Here is a 26,988-nt window from a genome sequence, read left to right as displayed (position 1 = left end):
TTGAAAAAAGAGCTTGTTACTTCTTACTTGCATACTTTGCAAACTGCGTCCCTCAGTTAATGAACGTGGAGAGAAAATGGAGTGATTTTCTTGTTTCAGCAGATGTTTGCTGCGCCTCTCCAAGAGCACAGAGTTTAATGAAGCCATGAAAGCTCCTTACAGCTCTCTGTGCAGTTTAGCACCATTTTCTGGTTTGCACACCAGCAGCAGGAGGGATTTCTGGCCTCAGTTTGAAATAACAACATCGCTTGCCTTGCTCACTGACACTGCTGTCCTGCTGGTGTGAGTTAGTCTCTACCACAGAACAAGTGGCTCCCTCACAAAGTTGCTACAAGAGCATGGGTTAAAATTGAACAATATGAAAAACACAGTGGGCTGACTGTTTCAAGATCATATATAAGATTTGATAGAACTCTCTATCACTAAGAGTAAGAATTGTCTTGAGTAAATAGGATTTTATTTGAAAGAATCTTAAAACTGTTAGAAAACCCTTCTAGATGTTCTTTTTATTAGTGAAAAATGTAAGAAATCCTCTTTCTGTTGGGTGTTATTTGGTACTTCATATTCTAATAATTACTAAAGCTATTGGTTCTACAGATAGATTTCTGATAGAACTCAAGCTAATGAGAATTTTGGAAATTTAGTAGCTTCATAGGCTTTTGCTGTGTTCTGTAGTTGGGGACATTCATTGTTCGTGGCTCTGGCTGCTTTGTGGCGTAACACAAATTTAAAACAACATTATGGTTTTATGCCCTGTACTTATTTAGCAATGAAGAACTTTTCTGTAAAGTCTTACCAGTTTGTGAGTGGCTACAGAATTAGCTGTTAACATACATCACATAGATTGGAGGATTTTTCTCCAAGCAAGACCCTGTTATTAGGAGGAAAGTAATTTCTAAGTAGAACTAATCAGCTGAAAGATTAATTAGTTGGGCACTTGAAAAAACTGTTCCTTCAAAGTGAAGAAGAATGATGGATAACGTAATTGGAAATTGTTCTCATGTCAGGATTTAAGTTCCAGAGAACAGAGATTCTGCTAATATAATGATTTCTTTTTTCTCCCAACTGATTATTGTTCTTATTTACTTTCTTTTAAATAAGAGTGCATGTGCTCTTGCTATGATTTCATTTCACATTCAGATTACTTCTTTCTCTCACTATCTCAGCAAAACAAATGTCCCTGGGCTCAAATCTAGCATAAATATCCCAGTTTAATTCTGTAGAGCATTCTAATTTTATAGTTGGGCAATACAGTTGAGATTTGCTTTCCCTGGTAATTCCACCTTTTCTGCAGGATTACCTGAAAAGTTGGTCAGATGGTTTTAACAGGGCTGAAGGTTTCCATAAATGACAACAATCAATCCACATCTTAACAAGATGTTGGTCAAAGTAATTTGTATTAGTCCACAGATGTAAGCCCCGCTGCCCAGCCAGATCCATTTTTGTATTATTCTGTGCACAATTCTGTGCTTGATTTAACCTGAACAGTTCTGTCAAACCCTGTATTATTCATGACATACATTTGTTTGGTCCCCTGCTTACTCCCTCAGTCCATTTGTACGCCAGGCACTGTCTGCTCTGTCCAATCCCTGTCCATGCTCCATGCACCAAGCCCTGCTGTTCACATGCCTGCTTGCCTGCTGACCGGCTGTGCCAGGCAAAGCCTCTCTGGAGTGCAGCAGCTGTGGAATATGTGCTCCTTCCTTGGGCCCCAGGTGCCTCCAAGCTGTGTGACAGCGGCTGCTCCGCAGTTCCAAGGTGAGGCCGGAGCCCTGTCCCGTCCTGTCCCCAAGACAAGCAAGCCAAGCCATTGAGCAAGGACACGAGTCCCTGTTCCAAGAAGCAGCACCCTGGGGGTCATTGGAGTTCACTGCTGCTTTTAGATCTGCTTAAGTGTAGGCTTTGGATGTGCTCCAGTGACATGACTGACTCTCATCCCTGCCCACCTTTCACTCCCCAAATTCTTTCACTTCCTTTGCTGGTCATTGAGTTCATCACAATCACTAAATACTGTGCCATCCTGCAGGGGTATATCTTTACTGGAATTCACAGCTTCTGGTGACACAATGTCATGTAAGAGTTGGTAGCATGAGATTTCTCTCTGTCTGGGGTCCTATCCTGGAGGTTCACCAAGGATGTATTTATTGGTCCATAGCCTTCCTGTTGCTTTTGAATAAAGCTGCAGTGAAACAGGGCTACAGAGTTTATTTTGGTACAGCCTGAAATTCAGGCCCAATACTTTTTCACTGAATGCTTGTTTATATATGAAGTGAAATACATTAAATTTCATGTTAATTTAGTAGAAAACTGAATTTTCTTATGTGTGAAAGTGAGAGAAAATTCTCTTCAGTTGCTGCAGCCATTGACATGGTTTTTTCTCAGCAAAAGGTATAATTCATTTGCAACAGTCAAAGGATAATTGGTCTTTGTAGAACTAGTTCTTGTGTTAATTAGTTGCTGTATTGAAAAGGTGACTAGTGGTTTAGGGTCTTGATTTTGTTACTCTGTGATTTACAAACCAGTTACCTGATTTCCTTTCGTTTCTGCAAGAGGATACCTTTTTAATGTTGAAAGACAACTAGCAAAACCACATAGTGGAATAATATAAATCCAGTATTAATTAATGCTGTTTCTCAGCAACATATTGGTTTCTAGGCTGAAGTACAAGAATTAGCAGTGGTCTGGTTTAATCATAGTTTAGGAGACCTGTTGCCAGTTTACATAAAGGAGAACAAATAGACCGCTGAACACCTGAAATATGTTTTTTTTCAAAACTAGGTTCTAATTAATACATTCAGGATTTAAAATAACGAGCAAGTTTGAACTTCACTACTGTCAACAAGCTGGGATTTGCTATTTTTTGTTTTCTTCAGAGGTGTATGGAAAACCCCCACTGGCTGTTGGTCTGAAAAGTGTAGCTGATCTATCATAGTCCTTTAACAATTCATCCATTCCGAGGCTGTTAAAAAGTGCTTATTTTTTATCAAACTCACGAGAGACAGTATGTCTACTTACATTTTTCCTTGAAAGCCCAAGAGCTTTTCAATCCAGAGAGAGAAATGTACAGAATCTGTATAAAGTAAGTAGAGAAAGTGCCCATTTTCTGACAGTAAATGTTTCTGCTCAAGTATTTGCACTGGATTATAATGAAGCTTTGGTTAAGCAGATTAAACAGACAAAAGCAGTGAAACTTCAAAGGCTAACCAAATGTGCTGAGGTTTTTATTTCCCCAGTCTGTAATGCCTGCTTTTGCCTTCCTCTCATTAGCACAGAAAAATAAGCCAGTAGAGCATAATGTGCAGTCCCTCTGTAGTCCTGTCTGTAGTCGCCTGCAGCGACTGATTCCTAACGGGGTTCTAGGGGTGAGTATGGAAGGTTTTTTCCAACCTAGCAGTAGATAATACATCTCCTATGAGAGGGCTTTTAAGAGCAACTACACAGCTGAGAGTTCAGCTGTTTGTAGAGCTCCTTTTAGATACCAAGATGCAAAAGCTTCTTTCCAAACACAGATGTTAAGTCTGTGACTTAATCCAATGGTTAATTAACTATTTTTATATGCTCAAACAGCAAAAGAAATTCTGTGCTTTGGTATGCTACAAGGAACAAGGTAAAGCAGTATTCACTGGCATGGTGTAACAATCCAAACTGATTTGATATTTCTAGGTTGCATTTTGCAGTATTCTCTACAGAACAGTTAAGTGTGCAGCATCTGTTACAGTTTTTAGTTTGAAGAGTGTTTCCTGCACTGTGGGATTGATTTGGGCTTTTGTGTTGCTTAGTCAAGGAGTTATCAAGGGCTACACAGAAGATGGAAGTTTTAATCAGGGGGGAAAAGTGAATATGTTTAGAATATATAAAATAATGAAACCAAATTAATTTAAAAATTAAATATATACAATTTTAAAAGTACAGAAATTATGTAAGCACTGTAACAGGTTCATGTTAAACTCATTTTATAATGTTATAGTCCATTAACTAATATGGTGAATATGAGAAGTAACAACACAGGATATAATTGTTAAACAGCAGTGAATTTGTACACTTTGTACATTTCTGTGGTTTTGGATTAATTCTGAAAAATTACTGTAATTGAAATCAGATGGACTGGTTTTGGATCTCTGAATATTTTGAACTGCCTGAATATCTGTGAAGTAGCAAAATCTCATTCTGAGCAGGTAAATGGCATTTCTTGGATTTAACTGTCCACCTCCACATACCACAGAGCCTCATGGATCTCACTGTCAGGGGTGTTTTTTCTGGATTTTTCTAGAACTGGACTCCAATGCTACAGAACAAAAGCATTTTCTAAGCTCCACTTCAAATAATACTATTGAGAAAATTTGTCATGTTGTAAAAGCCTTGCCAGAAGGTGTATGTAAAGAACCTTTTCAATAATTTTGGAAGAAAGTCTCTTTAGTTTCATTTAAAGAAAGAATCTGTGGAGACAAGACAGAAAACTGACCAAGTCACATGGGCTTTTGATATTAAATTTAATACTCTTTTCCTTCTTTTTTTGCTATATGACCAAGCGCTTTATGCTAAATGCCTGAGATATATGCCTTGTCATTCAGAAAGCAAGTAAAGTTGTAAGCTACAGGAAGTTTTATCTATGAGTTCTTGGTTCTTTCTCACTGTTGTGCTGTGAAGTCCCAAACAACTCCTTCTGAAATGACACGAGATGGTTCTGCCTTGGTAAATCAGCAAGATGAGAGTGAAGAACTGCAGGATCTCCCAGGCCACTGACTGCCCAGACTGCCTCAGAGGCACCTGAGAGAAGTGAATGTTCATGTACCTGAGTGATTGTGGACACCTTTTTCAAGAAGTAGAAGCTTGGTTTGGCAACTTCCTTGCAGTTTCTTGTGATTAGGGAACTTGAAGTAGTCCCCTATCATTTTAGACATAGGGGAGTAAATGAGGAAGCCAGGTGGGAAGTAACAAGTCAGCAAACAAGGGAGCTTCAGAGACAGCTCTTGCCTCACATGAGAAAGAAAGATGAGCTATGAAACCCTCTGTTCATCACACTGTAGCCTGTGCAGCACTCAGGGAGCTTGCCTGGTCTCGAAGCTGCTGACAGGCAAGCTGGCAGGCATCTGCAGCTGACTTTCTTAACTCAAAATCAGTGAGATTTTTCGTTTTCTTTAGGAAAAGTCCCTTTCCTTTTTTTTTTAAGTCAGCCTGAAAGTTCTTGTGTCATTTTTAGCTTCTGTGTCTGCAAAAATTAATTTCACTTCCACAGCAGAAACTAAAGCAACATTTGCTTGCAACTTGAAAAAATAGTTTCATAATTCAAACTCAGAAGAGACAACTTTTATCAGCAAAGCAAAGGTATCAGTGTCATCAAATCGTGAGTGTTTTTCAACATTTTTTATTTCTGTAAAATAAAAAGTCTCCTTTGAATTCACTTTTTAGAACTGGTTTGCAAGCAGAATAATAGGCCAACACACTTAGAAGGTCATTTTCTTCCTCCTGTTTCACAGATACCCAGAGTTTGTGTTTTTACTGTCACATGGTCTTTCAATTTAAAAATGCCTCCTTCTGAGGCATTGTACATCTCACTCAGAGTAAGATGCCTTAGGAAAGACTGGAACTTGATTTACAACTGGAAAAAATTGTTTGAGAAGATAGTTAATTATGAAGGGAAAGTTACTGAGGAGCGCTTTCTGCATACAAAGAATGATACTAAAGTGTTTTTTGGAGTAAATACTATTATCTGCTTATTTCACAGTTTATGCTGATTTTCTGTCCTACATTGAGTCTATTTACTGTTTACTGCAGTAGGAAGGAGCAGGTGCATTTTTTGGTAGGCCTTGAAATTTCAAGGCCATCATCTTTCTACATAAGAGTTTTTACCCACGTCAAGGTTTGAATTTTATCCAAGTCACAGAAATTCACATCACCTCATGAGTAGTGGTGTTCATGTATCTGGTGTTTAAAAGTGATGTAATGAGTTCAGTAGCTGAAAATAGAAGGTGATTGTTACTGTATCTGCCACACAGAAATGTATCAGTATTTTTTTATTATTATTTTTTTCTCTCTTTTAAGGGTCAGAAGGCTTGGATAGAGAAGACCTTTTCTAAAAGAGAATGCATCTATATAATTGCCAACAACAAAGATGGTACCAGGTAACACTTGAAAATTTTGTTTCAACAGAAAAGCTTAATAACAGAAACTCAACTTGATTTGGGTTTGGACGTGCAAAACCAGTTTAGTCACTGCCCTTAAAGGGAGATGACAGGGGAACAAAAGCACAAGTCATGCTTGCACTCCACTCTGCACAGAGCCATGGGACATCACAGAGATGAGAAGGCTGGGAGCAGGAGAGGCAGTGAGCTGTTAGTTCCTAGCTTTGCAAACCATAATAGATTCTTACTGAATTCTGAAAGCAAGGGTGCAGTAATGTGGTGCCTTCCTTCACAGTTGGTATGATATTACCAATGACAATAGCAGACAAAGGGATTTGATTTCTTAGTCTAAATAGTAATATTAGTCCATGGGCTAGCTGCATATTGTGGTCCAGCTTGTGTGGATAACAGAAGAGTCAATGTCACATGTGAGCTGTCACCTATAAGTAAGAAACAGAGGGTCAGTGCTCCTGTTCTGCATTCTTCCTCCTTGCCTGGCCTTTTACCTAGAACAGCTCTCCAGTGCATAACACAGGTGAAGTGAATTTTTTTATCTTTGCATGTCTAGCATATGTGTGTATGTGAGAGGTGTTTCTATGATTCATGTACAGCAAGGCTTGGGCAGTTGAAAATCTAATGTCTGCTGTATTTTTTTTATTACTATTTTGAAGATACTATAACCAAAGTCACTTCAAATTTTAACCTCTAGGTGCTGCTGTGGCCAGCTCATTAACCAACATATTCCACCTCCTCCAAGTATAACAGCTAATAAAAATGAAGAAGAAACAAAGCAAGTGGAAGCTCAGCCAGAGAAATGGTCTGTCAGTAAACACACCCAAGCATACCCAACTGATGCCTATGGAAACCTGGAATTCCAGGGAGGAGGACATTCAAATAAGGCCATGGTAAGGGGCATAGGGTACTCTAAGGTATTTATTCATCTGGTGTTGAGCAGACTCTTGAATTTTCTTAGCAGTAAAAGTAACAACAACTCAACTTCTGCAAAAATTCTCTTTGTTTTTCCTCTCTTCAGAAGAAATTCAAACTTAGATTTGTTTCTTTGTTTGAAAATTGTAAAACTCTCTCTTCAGGATACTGAAAGGCAAAGAGTAACCATTCTTTGCTCAGAAAATTTACAGAACGGGTTGTGTGATAACATTACACATTGCTCTTTGCAGTACATCCGTGTGTCGTATGACACTAAGCCAGATTCCCTGCTGCATCTCATGGTGAAAGACTGGCAGCTGGAACTGCCCAAACTCTTAATCTCTGTCCATGGAGGCCTCCAGAACTTTGAAATGCAACCAAAATTAAAGCAAGTGTTTGGAAAAGGTCTGATAAAGGCTGCCATGACCACAGGAGCTTGGATTTTCACTGGTGGTGTTAGTACAGGTAAGCATTTGCCATCACTTTTAGTTTACTTAAGAATTTAGTGATGTCCATTCACTAATCTTCCCCACAGGTAGAAGATTTAAGCCTACATGAACAAGTCATTATCCACTAAACCAAAAAAGGAGCATTGTAATTTTTTGTGTCAATCTCCTACTCAGCCCAGACCATTTTCCTGGGTCAGTATTGATTTGCATTACTTAGTGTTTCCCCTGAAAACAAATTTCAGCCTTGGTTGCAGTAGCAAGGAATCTACCATTAGTTCTAATACACTTCTTTTGCTTGGTTATCCTTGTAGCTGAGAAGTTTTGTACTCCAAATTTGCCAGGTTTTACCTTTAGAGTGGTTTTTTTTGTACAAAGATCTTTTTATTACTAAAAGTGTATTTCCTGATGTCATGGTTTGTGTCCAATGAATAAAATACATTGAGATGGACAAGGGTACAGATTATGCTGTGGAAGTTAGAAACAGGGTAAGTCTTCCACAGACTTCACTGAATTCAGCACAATGAGGTAATGGGAGTTACACACAACCATCACAAAATAAAACCATGGTTGTCTGCATTGCGTGTTCTACTATAAAGTGCCAGTACCAGTTTAGTAGTGAAAGCAACCCAGTACCTCTGTGAGAGGCAAGAAGAAAATTCTTTTGTTTAGTGATCAATCTAAAATGCTAAAAATGAATTAAATTAATTGTACCTATAGGTGTCATTCGTCATGTGGGAGATGCCTTGAAAGATCATTCTTCCAAATCCAGAGGACGAATATGTGCCATAGGAATTGCACCATGGGGCATTGTAGAAAACAAGGAGGATCTAATAGGAAAAGATGTAAGTGCTTTAGGAAACAGCTGTGTGAAAAATACATTGTTAATATTTCTGAAGTATTACTTTTTTAGCCATTCTAAAGCATGCCTAGGAGGTGAAATTGAACAATTTCTTGAAAAAACGTGTTGTTTAAGTATATCAGATTGTCATATATGAGCTCAAAGTAAATATGGAATTTGTGAGGTTTCCATTGCTTTCATTAGTAAAGACCTCTCTGTGGTGACAGTTTTGTGTCCTAAGTTCAGTGTGGCACACTGAGCCTTCTCTAAGGCTCAGTCACATAAGGGCCTTTAAGTGTGCAAGGCTGGTGTTTATTATAGGTGGGTACTGTGGAGTGGCATATGAATTACTAGGAACTCCAAATGAGAATGTATTTTCTAATGCACTAAGAGGATTATGTAACAGCACAGTGTGTGAACAAGGAGAGCACAGTAATGAGCTTAGGGGAACATGAAGGGGAGTGCACAATCTAACTGTTATCCTCCAAAGAAAACAGTGCTGCCAGGAGTACAGATTCAGGGTGTAAAAGCAAACTCCATTTCTGATTCTCCTCTAGTTTTGGTTATACAGGTTTCCTTGGTTTGTTTCCTCTCAGAAAAGACTCTGAATGTGCCTCTGTTGGGTGGTGTGGGGCATTTTCCCATTTGATTCTTAGTTCTAATCTAGGTGCATCTCTCCTCTTGACACACAGGTAACACGAGTTTACCAAACAATGTCAAACCCTCTAAGTAAGCTTTCTGTGCTCAACAGTTCCCACACCCACTTCATTCTGGCAGACAACGGCACATTAGGTAAATATGGAGCTGAAGTAAAGTTACGGCGTCAGTTGGAAAAACACATTTCCCTCCAGAAAATTAACACACGTAAGTACAAGTGGGGCAAACTGTAACTATAATGTCTTGAAGGGGAGGAAGGAGGGCTTGAAGTACTTGAAAGTTTGGAAATTAAAGTCTCTTCCAGCTCTTTCCAGTGGAAATGTGATCAGGACTGTGTGACTGGAATAGAGCACGTGCTGTCTGATAAGTTGTGAAAGAGCCCACATCGAACTAGGCAGAAAAACCATGGAGTAAGGATTGCAAATGGATGAAAAAAAAATTGACAAATAATAGTGAGGAGAAGCTTCAAATCAGTGAGAATTTAAGGAAAAGGAAATGCAAAGAATTTGTGCACTTCTAGGCTAGAATTCATAAGCATCAGTAAACACACAGAATGGGGGGATTTGTTACAGTTCCTGTTTACAGCAGTCCTGTGCAGCTTAGTGATTTCTGATTCTAAATGTTTACATGAGCATTTTATTTTCTTTTATATATGGATTTGTTTCATCTGAAATATGACACTCAAAATTCTTTGATCTTCCTGATAAATTTAGCAGTCATTTTGATTTTTAATGACAAGACAATTTCACCTTAATGCTTTCATATTTAGAGTTTTGTGGAGTTTTAAAATTTCTTCCAGTTAATATGGCCTCACTAAAATAATTTTCTAGAACTTTTCTTGTTGTTATTTTTAAAAAAATAGTTTAAAAGACATGTTTTCATTAGAATGTAAGAAAATTAATTTTAAAAGGTGAAATAAAAAATATATAAACTATTTAAAAATAACCCCACAACCCTAATTAAAAATGGTCAAAAATGTTAATAGTCTTCGAATTCACACATCAGTTAAGAGCTACTGAAAGATCAGCATCAGTTCTACCAGTTGCTTTTCTTATCTCTTACTGGTGCCCCTGTATGTGTAGACCTGTAAGAATAAGAGAAAAGAAACATCCAGGATGGCAATTACACTGAACTCCACAGAAGTTTCTTATAGGGTCTAAGTGCTCTTATGAGTAGAGCTAAAAATCAAGTAGAGTGCCAGGTAAAGCCAAAAGGTGGAATTAGAGATCAGCCTTGAGGTATCCTAATGTTCTGGGAAGTCTCAAAGTAGTGCCCTGTGCCTGTGGTGAAACAGCTCAGGAAAATGCTGCCCCTTGCCTTTGAGCATGGAGGCAGTGCCAGGTACTGCTCCTGCAGATGGAAACAGCTCAGCCTGCTTTTGTCATCTGTGTCTTCTGCAGAAGTGCTGCCAGAGCTGTAGGGTTGTAAAAGGGAGCATTGGCTTGGAAGATCAGAAATTCAGGGCCCAGAGACAAGATGTTCTCTATCATTCCTTTTAATACCACTGGGGCTTGGGGATGTCAACTCTGACTTAGGTAGTGTTTGATTATTTTTGTCATGAGAAGGGCGAAGTTTGGAATACATACAGAAACCTGTTCTGTGAAGGGCTGCAGTACACCTGCTAGTTAAAACATACAGGGAGTTGTTTTGTTTCTTCTTCATCACTCCAAGCACAGGCACCTCTTCAGGAAATCTCAGGAGGAATCACTAAAGATTTCATGGACACACAGGCCGACCCATGCTCTGCAACTGCTCCTTATCAGAGCTGGGGTGTACTGACAGGAGGATGTCAGGAATTTTCTACTGTTACTGTGCATGGTGTTCCTGTTCTTCAGAGGGGAATCAAGGTTGAAAATATGAAGTCTTTCACGCATTCACAGCCAAACAAAAAAAAGTGCATCTTTATAAAGCGCTGGTCATTTCACAGATTAAGAACTGAATTCAAATGCTTATGATAGTGGAATTAGTCAGCATTCAGGTAATGTTTTGTCCTTCATTTCCCCAAGTTTCTTGTGACCAAGGCTACTGAGACCATGTGACCTGTGGGCTTCCCTTTGTCATCCTATGCCTGGAAATCACAGTGAGGCAGGGACAGCAAAGGGATGCTCAGCTGTCGTCTCTTCCATCGGCAAACCATTTCAGCCTCATGATAAAAATACTAATTTCATTTTTTTATCTTAGGAATAAGCATAGGTATTTCACCCTACTGAAGACTTCCCTTAGGTAACCAATGAAGAGGTAAAGCATCAAAGGCTGGGAGCCATCCAAGTAACAGTGAAGCTGATGAAGCAATAGGACAGTCATGTTAGCTGCTTTTTTCTGTACCTGATGTCTGTCGAGAGAGCAGCAAGCATCCACCAGCTCTGAGTGGATAAGCTATAAGTATGGAGCTGAGGCAAAAGCAAGGGCAAAGAGACATCTTACTTTTTTCCTTTTGGGCTTGGGGAACAGCATATGGACATTTTTTCTCACATTGGCCATGAAATGGCAATCATTTTTCCTAAGGGCTCTGGTTGAAGTGGTGCTCTAACGCAGAAATCACATCCACTTATCTCAGTTTCTTAAACTACGTTTCAATGACACTTCTTTCTTTTCTTGTTTCTGTTCTTCTGGTTTTTGCAGGACTGGGGCAAGGTGTTCCTGTAGTTGGGCTCATAGTGGAAGGAGGTCCCAATGTGATCTCCATTGTCTTGGAGTGTCTGCGGGAAGAACCCCCTCTCCCAGTTGTGATCTGTGATGGCAGTGGGCGAGCATCCGACATTCTGTCATTTGCGCACAAGTATTCTGAAGAGGGAGGGTAAGGTTTCAAGATCTTCACCAAAACTATGTAGGACTTATGCCTTGCTTTCATAGAGCTTCATTAAAAAAAAACCCTCAGGGACAAAACGCTGCAAACAGGCATTCTGCAGTCAGTCAGCTTTTGTTGCCTGTTTGGTCTTGGCCCTGAAGTTAAACAGTAGGAGTTGTTACCACTTTGAATGCATGTTCTGGTCCTTTGAAATGTGCCTGCTCTCAGTACAGCACACTGTTGTACAAGTTCCATCAGGGCTTGCTGCACTATACGTGGTGCTGGGTTGGGCATGGGAGAAGCAAGGACAAGTTCCCAGAACTAACTATTTTCTTCAGGCCAGGGCTGAGGTTAATTAGTGCATGGATTTGCAAAATTTGTACTGCCTGATTCTGCTGTGTTGTGTGAATGAACTTCCTTGTCCAAAAGTGCCAGACCAGCTGTGAAAATTTTGGGCTTCCTTCATTATCTACCTTCTGCCTTCCAGGCAAACACCTCATATATTGTCTTAATTAGGGTATGGCATACCTGCCTAGTACTGAAGATAGAACCTATTTCCTTGTCTGAAGTTGAAGCTTAGCTTGGATTAAGTATTGAGCAGACAAGTAGTGCTGCTAGCAGTGTGGATGTTACTTGCTGAATTAGGAGAGTGGTTCTTATGCTGGATTTTGCTGGTGTTTAGACATAGCACATACCTAATTGCACCAAAAGTATTTATGATGCAACTGTCTTTTCTGTCTAACAAGCTTCCTTAGTTTAAATCAAACTTGGCTTGATTTTTTTTTCCTTATTCATTCTTCCTATCAGCTCATGGGTAATTGAAAAAGCTTATCAGGATAAGTCTCTCTGAGATGTGCTCATCTGAGATGTGCATGGCTTTCCCTCTCAGTGCATATGATGCACTGTCCAATTTTCTTCTCCAATAATTATGATAAATGTGGTTGTCTAGTAAGGCAGATCTATAATAAGAATTTTTTGTCAGTCCAATCATTTTCTCACTGTGAACTTTGAATTTTACTGCATCTCTCAGGCACCTGCTGGTAATGTTTGCCATTATCTGAAAATACATGTGTTGTATTGGGAAATGGATGAAGATGGAAGGGCTGTTTCACATTGCTTTGGGAGATCAAATATTTCTGACCTTTCTAAATTTTTTTCAATAAATTATCTTTTGGATTGTTCATTTGTTTCTTATTTGGGTATTATGAGGTTTCAGATGATTTGCAAGTTCAGTCCTCTGTTTAAGACCATAACCAAGGTGACATATCAGAAATGTGAAGTATTTTGGGGGTTTTAGCTATATGCAAAGGGACTTGGAACATTTAGAAGCAAAGGTAGGGATCCTGTAAGGCCTAACGATAAGATCCTGAAGACTGAACTTGTTAACAGAAGTACATCTATGATATATTATAGGAATACCTGGATGTTATAGTTTCGTAAACAGCAGGCCCTCTGAATATATATTCATTCTGGTAATGTCTTGTTTTATGTCTCATTTTTCATTTAGGATAATAAACGAATCCCTTAGGGATCAGCTTCTAGTTACCATCCAGAAAACCTTTAACTACAACAGGAATCAAGCTCATCAGCTGTTCGTCATTCTTATGGAGTGCATGAAAAAAAAAGAACTTGTAAGTATCCTAAAAGTAGTTCATAAAGGTAATTTTTGTGACCAAACTTCATGAAGTACTTTCAAGTGCCATTTTCCCAGGGTTATAGTTTAAACTTGTTTTCCCTCATATAGCTGCATTAAATGTACACATTCATTCATAAGCATAGGCCAACCAGGGATTATATCTTCTGGAAAGCCCCAAAAACAAATTTCAGATTCTTCTCCTGTGTAAATGGATAAGAATCTTTTTCCACAGACTTCAGCAAGGCAGAGCAAGACACCAAGAGAAATGCACTAAACCCAGGATCCAATGCCAAAAGTGGAGGAAAGATAATTGAAGAAAGGGTTCCTAGGAGCAAAAAGCATTCAGAGTGCATCAACACAGCTTTTTGTTTTCTGACACATTTACTCTTTAACAGCCTTTCATTCCAGGAAAAGAGACTTGGCAGGCCTGTCAAAAGAAGCTGAAACATTGTGCTCCTGAAGATCCCACCCTTTCTTGCTCCTGGTTTGCTGCAGGTCTGCTCTATGTGCTGTACCACTCACTCAGGTTCCTGCCTATCTCCTGCATCCAAACTGTAGAGAAAAGTGTGCTCAGGAAAGAAAATCTTTGCCATTCACATCTGTGGTCTGGAAGCAGTGTATTGAAACTGCATTCCCTGTGTCTTTGCAGGCAGAATGAATCCCTGAGTGTTTGCCTTTGAGTAATTGTTTCAATGAATTTTTGTAAATATGATGCCGAGTTCCATACATAACCTTTGCTGGATGTAAAGTTGATAGTAAACATGACTCTTGATGAGTCTCTCTGACTGAAAGAGAATCAGCCTTCCTAAAAAATTGGTTGAGAAAAGAGAGCCCACAGCTGCCTTAGTCAGACTGTTTTGAATTTAAAATGTGCATCAGAGCACATCTGGTTTACTCAGCAAAATTCAGACACTGGCTGTGCAGCCTAAGCAGACTTACGGTTATGGTTTTCTGTTGATAGTTTTCTCTGTTCTTGTTAATTAGTAATATTTTTTCTGTAGTTCTTTTTTTTCTATTGTCATGTATCTTTGCATTCCTGCAAAATATATTCTAACCGTTGAGAAAATTGCTATTCTCAGTAGCTAATATGAATAGCTGCTTTTGGAAAATGAAGAATTTGGTTTTGGTTTTTTTTGTCTGCATTTGGTATTAAGTTTGTTAACATAGCATATTTGGTTATTCTACTTCTGAATTATTAGTCTTCTAATATGTAGTTAAATGGCTAAGCTGTACATTAATTACTATTTTTAAGATTATTGAATTGCAGTGGACTGAACTAAGCAAATGTGACTATAATAATTGCTTTTTTTACTTAGTTCTGCCTATTTGATTGTCATATGTAACACATCCCGCAGCTAAAAAGTATTTGAGTGTTATCATCAATAAAAGGGATGCTGTGATAATTATCTTGGGTAACTAGCATTTCCTTTTCCATTCTACTGGGAAGTAATAGAACCATCAGAAAACAATCAGTTTTGCATGGCAGTTTTGTCACTGCTTTTTAGAATTCATGGGTTTGGTGAAGATTTTTCATCGAGTTTGTCATGTTCATCAATGCAGGGATATTTTAGGATAACTTCACTGAAAGAATTTAATTAAAAACTTCTGTGAAAATTAAATTTCCAAGAAAAATTTAGTGGAACTGCACTTTTTGAAAAATCATTAATTGTAGGAAATAATAAAGCTGCACCATTCTGCTCTATTTTCTATCCACATATTTAGTGTCTTTCCTGTGCTGTAATTTTGTGTGTTTGGTTTTGTGCTGCCCTTTAGATCACCGTGTTCCGCATGGGCTCGGAAGGGCAGCATGACATTGAGATGTCCATCCTAACTGCTCTCCTCAAAGGTGGGTTTTCCAGGCATTCAGGAAGGATGCACAACAGCATCCCAAGAGGACGTTCCTATGCACTGTCTGGCATTCACTCTTCATGTTCAAGTCTTTGATTTCTTCACTTGGATTCTAACAAGTACCTGGACGTGTTTGGTTCATGTTCAGATTAACATGAAGTTTAAAATTTAGATTGAAAGTTTTGTGTGGTTTTCCTCCCCTGTAAGTGTGGGATGGGAGTGCTGCAACAACTGTACTGCTGACATTGCAGCTCATTTTACTGCAGTTCTAGCATACATTCATAAAGTTAGAAAAAAATGAGAAGATGAAAGGTTGTCTGGATTTTCCAGGTCTCAGATTGTGCCATTTAAACCTTAGAGCAATAGGATCGGTTCCTTATTTATTTGTTATATTTGCTGAAACAACTGTTTTATGTCTGTGAGTATAGAGCAGTTGATACAGTCTCTTTATGGGATCTCTGGAGTCCCCAAAGCTAATTAAGAGCTAATCCCCAAAGGAATTAAGAGGGGGAATTTTTACACTTTTAGGTACAGTATCAGCCAGAGGAGCTGCGAGGGGTCTTTTAGTAGAGTTAAATATCTGTCTTTAGCATCAGAATAAAAGTCAATGTGGAAGCTTTTTTTAATAAAAGGGAGATAATCTCATTAATCCTTTGGAAATTAGTATTATGGGGTTAAATGGAAGATGCTATAAATTGATTGGATGAATCCACTGCTTTGTGTCAGAATTATTCTAATGGTAGTATGATATGGAGCCAGACTTGCTGTTTTCTAGTTATTGCAGGAGATTTTTCAGTCTTGTTTCATCATGTGTGAAATATGAAAAATCTGTGTGTTTCTCTTTAGGTACCAATGCATCTGCTCCAGATCAGCTCAGCCTGGCTTTGGCCTGGAATCGTGTAGACATTGCACGCAGCCAAATCTTTGTCTTTGGACACCACTGGCCAGTAAGGCAAATTTTCTTTGTCATTTTGTTTGTATGTAGTTTAAATTAAGTTGCATAATATTTACACCTTGGATTTTGGTGCTTCACTAGCAGCAATGGTGAAACACTGCAGTTCACCTATGTTAACTAAAATCCTTTATTTAAACTATTTTCATGTCTCACTGTATTGATGCTTTTTGCTTTACTGTGTGAACCATCTGATAGTGAATTACTCCAAAGTGTCATGAGGAGAGCAGCCTGAAGGCTGTAAGATTGAAGGGGAAAGAACTTTGATGGTGTTTTTGCTTAGTTGAAACTTGAGTTGAAACTTAGTTGAAACTGTGCAATAAAATGACGCTCAAAGAAATACCATTTATGTGCATGGTGTGCATAATGGAGAGACTTATTTCATTGGATGGAATGTCCCAATCTCCCTGTTATTGTGGTTAGATTCAGAGATTCCACTAAGAAGTGAAGCCTGTTATTGTTTTGGCCTGGTTAATACTTCTGCACTGCGGGTTGTGGAAGCAGTACCAGCCAGTTGGGATTCACTGTCATTCTAGGTTCACAGAGATTGCTTTCAGACCAGCCTGTGCTGCCACTTGGCAATTGCAATTTAGTCCAGACTTTTGAATGGATTTGTGGTAACTGGGCAGAGGAGAGTTTTTAGGACTAATAAAAGCCCAGGAAAGAAGCCTTGTTAAAGGCTTGATCCTGTAGTTGTCAGTGCAGGGCACAGGTAGTTACAATGCAGTTTTCTTCTCCGTGGGGTTTATGTAATCTAAGCATTACCTGGAGCAAGTTAAGCCTCCAAATCACAGACAAGTAGTGTGGTGTATGTGTGCCTCTTCCCTGGGCAGATAGGTTGGGAGAAGGACTTTAGCTGAAGAATAAATGTATCTTGAGAAGTATAAACAGAAATACTCTCTGCAGAGCAGAAATGAAACAGTGAGTGGCTCTCTGTCCTCTCCTCTCTGCTCTGCAGTATGGATGCTATTTGGCATCATGCAGCATTCTTACTAAGAATTCTTTCTGTCCAGCTCTTGTTATTTATTTTGACAACTATTACTTTCAGAGAGAGCAAAGGAACTGAAGTGTCCCAGTCTTCTCACGCTAATTTTATTTTTTGAGAGTAATCCTCCCCAGTCAATCTCCTTCACTGCTTTGACTTTCAGTGTTATTGTTAGACATAACAGCTTTTTAAAAAGGGTAAAGCTGTTACTATGCAGAAAAGACCCTTAAACTTAGAGAAATTATCATTTTAAGTTGACTCAATGTGAGAAGTGGTGACTGGAGGGTGAGCTTGGTAGAATTGCACTCAAATAGTTATTGTAAGATCAATTATATTTCTAATACTTTAATGTATTATAAATACAGCCTTTAGGAAGCCTTACAGCTCCTGATGGTACAGCTCCTGAGAAGGAAAAGAAATCTCCAGCACCTCAGACTAAAGCAGGCAGAGGGAAAGGAAAAGGGAAGAAAAAGGGAGGAAAAGCAAAAGAAGAACCAGAAGAAGAAACAGACCCAAGAAAACTTGAACTCCTGAACTGGGTGAGATGAAAGTGTTTGTATAAAAAACTGCTGAAGATTTTTTTTCATTCTGAGGTACAAAAACAGAAGGAAGATACACATTCATTCTGTAGAATGCTCTTTTGTACATTCCCACTAGATCAGCTGTAGATTCTGCAGGATTGCTGTTTAGTGTTTGAGCCAAGCATCCCTTCCTCTTCCCATGTGCACCACATGCAGCCTTATCTCAACAGTACAAGTCAATACTGAGCTGCAGCATCTTCTTCTCTGCACTTGTCAGAAGGAAATAAGACCACCAGCGAACATCTTCTTTCTGTGTTAGTTTAACTTGTTCCTATCATGCTGAGCAAGTAAATCCCCTTTTTCACATAATGTGTCAAGCATGGTATGCCTGGCTTAGTTAAAAGTACTGAACAGAATGATTGAAAGCTACATGTTGAAAGACTGAAAGCTACAGTTGTATTGCTAAAGATTTAGGAAACTCTGCTATCTCTATTCACTTCATGTGGTTAAAATGTTATTTTCTAAATTCCTTTTTACTTACAGACTAATCAACATATGTGGGAACTCAATCCATAACCTAAGTAGTGAAAATGGCTGTGGTTGCTACCCAGCCAACTAATTTGTACTCATGTGGTGTCACATTCTCCACCCTGCAATTCAGGTGAACTCCCTGGAGCAGGCTATGCTGGATGCACTGGTCCTGGATCGAGTGGACTTCGTGAAACTGCTTATTGAGAATGGAGTGAACATGCAGCACTTCCTGACTATTCCTCGACTGGAGGAACTTTATAATACTGTGAGTGAGCAGAAATACTAAAAAGCCCTGTGATATTTTGCCACTGTATTGTATGTGACTTGAATCACCACAGGAAGGTTTATAAAATAGGGATGTTGCTCTTGATAGACAGGTGTTTGTCACTGTAGCCCAGTTCCATCTTCTCACACCTCTGGGGTGAGATGGCACGTGTTTGTTGTCTGAAGTTCTGCTTAAGGTGCCAGATCACTAACTGTCTTTGTGTTTGCAAAAAATCTGAAGAACTGAAGCTCTAATGGACCATGAATTATTTTTGTTTCAGAGGCTGGGTCCGCCAAATACACTTCATTTGCTAGTCAGAGATGTGAAAAAGGTAAGCAGTGTTTCATTTGTGTGATTGCATTAGCCATGTGAATCAACAGTAAAAGCAAGCATAGCATGGGGCCAAGCAGGCATTTGAAATTGGATGGCAGCTGTTAAGAAAAGTTAAATGTCTCTCTGTGGCAAACAATGACATCAGTCTAAATTGGGTATGGTAGCAATAGTAATTTTAAAACTAAGGAGTTAATTAAATTAAGCTCCTATAGTGTAATATGGCATTTGAGATTTAGGTTGATAGTGTTTCTTCTCTACAAGAGGCTCCCAATGCAGCATTACAGGGGAGGAGTTGGAAGGAAAGGCCTGCTAGGTTAACTGGAAGCTCCAGTCATGACTGCAGAATTTGTTGCCTTTTGTTTGTTTCTTTGTGTGTTTTCCAGTTACTTTTCTCCCACTAGTTCAACTTTTACCTGGGAGAAAATCTCTTCTGTCCTAAATTTCTTATTCATTTGTTTCCATGACGTGAAAATTTGTTCATTATATGTCAATAGGCAGGGTCATTGTGAGATTTGATGTATTTTCTCTCTTAGAGGTTTTGAAGCTTTTATTCAGTAAAATTCAGCTACATGAAATCGCCTGTATTCATTTCTGCAAGAAAAACCCCAGTTATTCCAGGGAGGTTCAAATGTGGGGATTATGCAGTACTGTGTTAATGTATAATTCATATTCATCTGCTTCACAGTTTAACACTTTTCTCATTCAGTGCTGTCACTATGAGTGTCACTAATGTTCCTCTGTGTTCTGTGTCTGTCTCTCCTCTATTCCATTGCATTTCCATGCTCCCTCCCTCAGCGGCAATCCAGGGGATTCAGTTGGGTTAATCTGGAGGTGATGTGCTTCCTTAGACTGTAGTTGTTCCATCATAGCAGCTGCTCAGTGGTGCTGTACAATCAGTCATTGCTGTAGGATGTAGCTTGGACAATGAAGCACTGGTTTTTTTTCCAGTGAAGTCAATACAATTATCCAGTTTTAGCTGTAACTGCTGAAATTAGAGTTTGCTTTGATTCTGGGCTGCACATTAGTTATGGTCTGCATTTAGTCTCAACATAGATAATATGATGAAATACAAGTTTCCATTAAAAAAGTATGTAAAGTATGATTATCAGGGATATTCACAACAAAATTGTCATGCTTTTATACTGGATTAATGGTAATCAGTACAGAGTTTCTTAAGTTCATTACTATAACTCTTGTAAACAACATAAAGTTGTATGGACACTGATATATGAGTAAATCAAATGAAAATTTGTTCAGAAATATGAATTCTGCTAACGACAAAACCAAAAATCTATGACACAAAATTTTTCACTATGTGAATAAGTTCATTTCATACAAAAGACTGAACCCAGTGGCTGTAAATAATATCAATGTGCCAATTTAATTGTGACGTATGTCTTGCCAGTAAATTTAATCTACAATATGTTTTCTTATCCTAAGTCCTTATTAAGTTGTGGGGTTTTTTTTTTTGTAGGGAAATCTTCCACCAGATTATCATATCAGCCTAATTGATATTGGTCTTGTCCTGGAATATCTCATGGGTGGAGCTTACCGCTGCAACTATACTCGGAAAAGTTTTCGGACTCTTTATAATAATTTATTTGGACCAAAGAGGGTAAGAATGAGTTCATTCTGGATGCAGCCATTGTGCTGATGGCAAAAAATCTGTTCCTTTGTTTTTGTGAAACACTTCATATCAAATTCTTCATGTTAACTTCATATTAAATTCTAAAGAAATGCAAGGTAGAGGTTGAAACTCCAAGAGTGAAGTTATGTACGAAAGTTTTAAGACATCTGTGTTTAAGGATGTGAGGACATGAGACATGGTGAATACACTGACCTGGAGGTGAATTTCCTCCTATTCCAGTAGTTTACAATCCAGATATTCCTAACTGTGGTATGCTTAGAAGCACTTTTTTTTTTTTTTTGAGCTTTTGTGACCATGCGGTCATTTTAATTCTCAAAGGATTATTTATCAAAAGATTCATTTAACTCTTGTCTGAACTAAAATATTTCCTTTGAGTGCAGGATATATATTTCCTAAGCCATTGCATTCCTGCTAATACAATTTAAATTAAGAATAACTAATTGCAGCATTATTGGTACAATTATTTAGGACAGCAAGTTTCATAATAAATGCTGTACATTTGCAAATGAAAATGGGTTTGTTTAGTATTGTTTGGTCTTTCATATTTTCCTCCCATCTAACTGATTTTATTTCTACTTTTTAATATTCAGCCAAAAGCTCTTAAACTACTGGGGATGGAGGTAAGTGGATTTATTTAAAATAATGGTTTTATCAAAACATTTCTTGGTACAGTTCTGTTCTTACTCTTAAGAGTAAGAACAGAACTTAGCTTTTTCATTATTGCTGTGGTTTACAGAAAATTTCAACTAGACAGGACATTCCATTTTGCAAACATAGTATTAAATGCTTCTGACCTTTTTTTTTAAGGGTTACATCTTTCAAACTTCCTAAAGCTCTGCTTAATGGTTTTCAGGCATATTTTTTAGCACTATTATGTAATAACATGCTTCATAGTGGAAGATACTGTAGATTTAATTTTTCATGTGTACACATTAACAACATTGAAAAGAGAATATAATCCAGCAGTGCTACTTATGTCAAAATCTCCTTTAACCACAAAATAACAATTTCCGTGCTTAATGATGTTTTACCATAGAGAAAACATTTAACTTGAGTGAAAACCAAGCTGGTCAGGTGCTGCCCTCCACCATAAAACATCCTTGCTACTGTGATGGCACCACATTTTGTGAACAGTGATGCTGATCCAGAATTTTGGGTCCAGCCCCTACCTCAATTGCTTGTGTACCTGTAGAAATGTGTAATTAACCAGAAACAAATCTGGGATGAGACCTGAAAACTCTGTTTTAAAGGTAGTTGCTTTTGTTTCTGAAAAAAGAAATATCACTATAGACCAGGAAAGCACTGACACCAAGAGGCAGGTGCATTTCTCTAGGAAGTGGGATTTTACTAATGCTGTGATAGTGCTCAAGCACAGTAGGTGTTCATGCTGCTTGTGTTACAGATGATGTGAACCATACCCACACACAAATGCCCCTCTTTTCCCAGGCAGATAAACAGCCCCTTTCTCAGCTGAGAAATCTGTAGAGAACCTCTGAAAGAGGTTGTATTTAATCTATCTGATCAGCTTCCTATTTTCTGCTGGATCAAGGCCAAAAGCTCAGCCCCTCAGAGCTGTGACTCTTTGATTAGCATCGATCACAGTGCTTCTCCAAAAGAACATTTTGATCTTCCTGTTTCTTTCAGTGAGAAATGTTTCATGTGGCACAAACTGAAGTGTTCTTTCCACTTGACAGCAGGTAGAGCCTGCTCCTTCTTCCAAGAGAAAGAAAAAGTTCAAAGAGCATTTACATTTCTTTTACTGAAGTGATCAATAAATTGCTGTGACTCTGTGTGGTTAGGTTTTTTCATTTCCAGTGTTAGCAGCTCTAAAACAGGAAGGTTAGACTCCTCAGCACTTTCTATCTGACACAGGGTTTTGTTTTTATTTGATTTTTCTAGGGTGTAGAGGACCTAATTTTTTGTCCTCCGTTTGAGATTTTATGTCCTCTGCTTCAGAGATAGTAAATACTTTGTGCAAGTGATGACCTCTGAATTTTCCATAGAAGACAGAGGTCACCACTTGCAGTTCTTAAAACTGCTGAAGGAGAAGTTCATGCTCAGTTGCTGAGCTGAGGAGTCATCTTTGGAAATTATGTGGGAGGCTGAACTCTGAATTTGGATTTAATTCACATTTTGTTGAAAAATAGTGCATTATGCTGAGCTTGCTTGAACAAGAACTGATTTTGTAGAATAGCAATTTCTTTTACTTGCAATCTACTTCTGAGATTGGACTAGGTCTCCAATGATGATGAGCTCTGTCTACACTTATATATGCAATGTTCTTCCTACATTTTTTAAACCCTAATTTTCCCAATCATGGCTTTTCTCCCTTCAGGATCCTGCTTCATTGTCACTACTTCCCTTCAGTTACTTCCATGTTGGTTCCTGTAGTAATGGCCTATCCTCCCTTTCCCTTTAAGAAATGGGACACTTAATACCTTCCATGTGCACTGCATACATAAGAGGAGATTGCTTATTCCAAGGTGAAGATTCCCTTTGGTGTCTTGCTGTTCTTGAGGGTGCTGTGTGCCTGTCTTTGCCTTTTGCATGTTGCCATGGCCTGCATGTCAATCAGAAAAGTGCTCTGGTACCTGGAAGATGTGCAGCACTGCTCTGCAGGGATAGACACAGAGATATGGAATTGGAAATGGCAGTGGAGCCTATCTGTAGGGAATTCAGCTTTGTTAGAGTTCCACTGACACTGCAGAGGAATTCATTAAGCCGTAATTTGTTACAAACCAGCCTATGCAATTCCATGTGCAGTAGAGATCTGCAGTTCACACTGCAATTCCAATGCAGTGTGAAGAGATGCCTTCAGTATCAAGGGATTCTACTGCACTTTTCCAAGATGGGTGACTTGTAATTACGTGTACAAGAAACAGCACCCTGAATAAAATCTGTGTGTTCTTGCCCAGTGCATGCTCTGTCCTATTTCATGCATGGTAGCTAACAACAAAACCAAATTAGAACTTTGAGTATTAATGTGTCCTCTCAGTACTTGTTCCTTGCATGGTGCTGTTGTCAGGTGAGCTGTTAAAAGCTGATGGGAACAATTTTTCTTCCCAGGATGATGAGCCTCCCACCAAAGGGAAGAAGAAAAAGAAAAAAAAGGAGGAAGAGATTGATATTGATGTGGATGACCCAGAAGTGAGCCGCTTTCAGTACCCCTTTCATGAGCTGATGGTGTGGGCTGTGCTCATGAAACGGCAGAAGATGGCCCTGTTCCTTTGGCAACGAGGGGAGGAATCCATGGCCAAGGCACTTGTGGCTTGTAAACTCTACAAGTCTATGGCCCATGAATCTTCAGAGAGTGAGCTGGTGGATGACATCTCTCAGGATCTGGACAACAACTCAAAGTTAGTAGATGCAGAGCAGATTTTATAGCTACTTGCTAGAAGCTTGCTGAGAAATTTTACTTTTCAGTTCAGTACAATTCATTTCTAAATGTACTTTCACAGAATGCCATTTTGGAGCAAATTTAGCAACTACAGACAAGGCAAATTGTGGTCTCAGGATCTTAATACAACACTAGGCAAGGAGAAGACTTGCATTTTTTACGACAGAATGCATTCTTTCATCAGCTTCTCTCTGTAAAACTAGTTTTATTCCACAAAGTTATTTTCAGAATTTACTCCTGCAAATTTAGGAGTATGTGATGATATATCTAAACTGCCTTGAAGATGTTCTTGGTCTAAGCAAATTCCCTCTGTTCACTAACAGTTTGTTTGGAACTTTTGTAGACTGTCCCAAATCAAGCTTGAGATTAGTTGTTCTTGTCACTATACATGTGTCAATGTATACATTGTCAGTATACATGTGTGGATAAACATGCCCAGTGAACAGCTAAAACCCCAAAGGAGGCAGATTTCAGTGAAGTCAAGCTTCACTGATCTTATTTTGTATCTTCCAGAGATTTTGGCCAGCTGGCTGTTGAACTCTTGGATCAGTCCTATAAGCATGATGAGCAGATTGCCATGAAACTGCTGACATATGAACTGAAAAACTGGAGTAATTCTACCTGCCTGAAGTTGGCTGTGGCAGCTAAACACAGGGACTTCATTGCTCACACCTGCAGCCAGATGCTCCTAACAGACATGTGGATGGGGCGACTGCGCATGCGGAAAAACCCTGGCCTTAAGGTATTTCTGTTCTGCATTATTTCCAAACAGAGTTTGTTGGATGGAGCACTTTGTTATACATAGTGTTTGTATAGCAAAAATTGCAGGAGATGGGAGGCTTTTCAGGGTGCCATATTTCATGCAGTACCTTATTGCTAATGCTTCTTAAGTACTTTCTCATTTATATAGGCCTGAGGATGGCAGAATATCTTGAATACTATTTAAAGGAAAATTTTGGGCTGGGACCTACCTTGTTACAAAACTCATAATATAAACAAATACTGAGTTGAGTTCTTTCTTGTTTACAGGTTATAATGGGAATTCTTTTCCCTCCCACCATCCTTTTCCTAGAGTATCGGAGTTATGATGACTATTCCTACCAGACATCAAAAGAAAATGAGGAAGGAAAAGAAAAAGAGGAGGAAAATGCGGTCAGTAATGGAAATTATTAGAAAGTTCTAATATCTCAGGACTACTCATTTTTCTGACTTCTCTGATTATGCTGTAGCTCACTCAGGTTAAAATCTCAACTGCTTCTGGGGGGTAAAATCAGTGAAGAATTATGGGAGCATGTAGACTGGATTCTCAGGGCACAGGAAGTGCCTGTGTAGTTCCACAGATTTATAGAATTCTGTTTATATACTTTTAAGAAGAGGTCTGTTGCTCAGGGGAATCCCTGCACAGTTAACAGTTGGCTGGGGCCGTGGTTGAGGAAAACTACTATTTTTACTGCTGTGTATTGATAAAATCTGACAACTTTGGTCTTCCAGGATGCAAATGCGGATACAGGCTCCCGAAAGGGGGATGAAGAGAATGGAAAGAAAAAACAACAGAGCCTTCCAATTGGAACAAAGATCTATGAATTCTATAATGCTCCTATTGTCAAATTTTGGTTCTACACAGTAAGTCATGATGATTAAACTGATAGTGATCGTTGTTCTCACATCTGTGAAGTGCAAAGGATTCTAATGTAAAAGTAATAACCATGTAATAAATAAATTTTTTACTGACTTATGTGAAATCTGATGAGTAAAGCACTCTCTTTATTCAGAGGAAAATGCACAGACAGTGCAGAATGAATAACTGAAGCTTACACTGTCAGCCTCTAAAGCTCCTATGTGCTGTGAAGGAGGTTCTGTGTGGAATATACGAAACTAAGTGCAAGCACCACAATCCAGTCACTCAGTCCAAGCTAGGCTGATTCTCCTGCTTTCTAAAGGACCTGGCTCCTGTTGTGCATTGAGATATCCTTCAGGACCCAAGAAGTAACCCCATAGTATCACTGCCATTTGCTCAGATGGGTGCAGCCTAGATGGGAGCACAGATCCTAGTCTGCTAAGACTTCGTAGGAACTTTTATTAAAACAATTAAAACCAAACTAAACTAAAATACTTACTTTTGACAAACATCTAATTTTCTGTTTATTGTATCAAGAATTATCTGATGTTAAACTATTATAATAGAACATCTATTCATTTTATGTGTGCCCTGTAAAAGGGATACTCGTTTCTTATGTGTTCAAGTTTAGGATGCGTGATGCCTGATAGGTCATAGTAATATGTATATTTTTAGTTTTAGCACATTTTAATCACAAAAAAACTACATTGATCCCTTTCTGCCACCTGAGTTAATAATTTAAAAATGAAAATCCTATTTAATTTCAAAGAAAAGTAGTCAACAGGGTTTTACAGTGCAAAGAAATTTTAGTAGACTAAAAAAGCCCCAGACATAAAGGGTCTGGTTTAGAGTGCTTTAGAATTGCTGTTTTCCTTCTTTCAACAAATGAGATAATTCAGCTGTCTCGATCATATATTCCACAGCCTCTGTGATTCCTTTAGCTGCTGGAGGCCCGTGGCTGTGCCAGTGTGGAGGGCTTTGCAGCAGGCCTGCTTCTTGCAGAGAAGGAAATATTTTTTCTTGTGCAAGTGAGGGTCTTCAGCAGCTGAATATTTCACACTTAGCCTCAACACAAGGTTCATATGAATGTCCTAATTAGCAAAGTTATTAGGGAACTGAGTAAAAGGGATCTTTGCTTTCATGAATTATCAGGCCCCTCAGCTAAGAGGATTTGACTGCCTTCTGCCTGATGTTTCTTCTCTGGTGATGCAGCCTTCTCTGCTCTTACTGAATTAGACTTCAGCAAGAAACTTGCTTCTGAGACTGGGAGCTACTTACAGTAATCAAAACACCTGCAAACTGTCCATGTAGATGGGTTTAAGTAACAAGTGTAGGAAGAGGAACTGATAAATGAAGCTTCAGCTGAAAAGTATATTCTGCCCAGATGGACTCAGCCACATCGTTTACAGTGGAGAAAGCAAGTGAGCTGTATGGCTCTTTATTTTCCCTACCCCTTCCAGGCAGGTGCTGCTC

At 38.8% G+C, this 26,988-nt stretch overlaps 1 protein-coding gene across 1 annotated transcript in view; it reads left to right on the top strand.

Moving 5' to 3' along the window:
• Positions 1-1,691: 1,691 nt before the first annotated feature.
• The window catches only part of TRPM1 (transient receptor potential cation channel subfamily M member 1), a 42,493-nt gene continuing 17,196 nt past the window's right edge, over positions 1,692-26,988 (top strand). Inside the window, exons 1-20 of the mRNA XM_086849770.1 lie at positions 1,692-1,758; positions 3,268-3,362; positions 6,043-6,122; positions 6,832-7,027; positions 7,301-7,514; positions 8,216-8,340; positions 9,029-9,200; positions 11,616-11,790; positions 13,289-13,412; positions 15,191-15,263; positions 16,112-16,212; positions 17,568-17,741; positions 18,385-18,519; positions 18,800-18,850; positions 20,327-20,467; positions 21,091-21,120; positions 23,567-23,856; positions 24,411-24,639; positions 24,927-25,049; positions 25,389-25,520. Coding sequence (XP_086705896.1) covers positions 1,692-1,758; positions 3,268-3,362; positions 6,043-6,122; positions 6,832-7,027; positions 7,301-7,514; positions 8,216-8,340; positions 9,029-9,200; positions 11,616-11,790; positions 13,289-13,412; positions 15,191-15,263; positions 16,112-16,212; positions 17,568-17,741; positions 18,385-18,519; positions 18,800-18,850; positions 20,327-20,467; positions 21,091-21,120; positions 23,567-23,856; positions 24,411-24,639; positions 24,927-25,049; positions 25,389-25,520 — 2,727 coding nt within the window. The remainder of the gene's footprint in view (positions 1,759-3,267; positions 3,363-6,042; positions 6,123-6,831; positions 7,028-7,300; positions 7,515-8,215; positions 8,341-9,028; positions 9,201-11,615; positions 11,791-13,288; positions 13,413-15,190; positions 15,264-16,111; positions 16,213-17,567; positions 17,742-18,384; positions 18,520-18,799; positions 18,851-20,326; positions 20,468-21,090; positions 21,121-23,566; positions 23,857-24,410; positions 24,640-24,926; positions 25,050-25,388; positions 25,521-26,988) is intronic.

The sequence above is a fragment of the Cyanistes caeruleus genome, chromosome 13 (genome assembly GCF_971803275.1).
Source record: "Cyanistes caeruleus chromosome 13, bCyaCae1.hap1.1, whole genome shotgun sequence".
Lineage (NCBI taxonomy): Eukaryota > Metazoa > Chordata > Aves > Passeriformes > Paridae > Cyanistes > Cyanistes caeruleus.
Note: the sequence above shows the minus strand (reverse complement) of the source record. Positions and strands in the feature narration are given on the sequence as shown.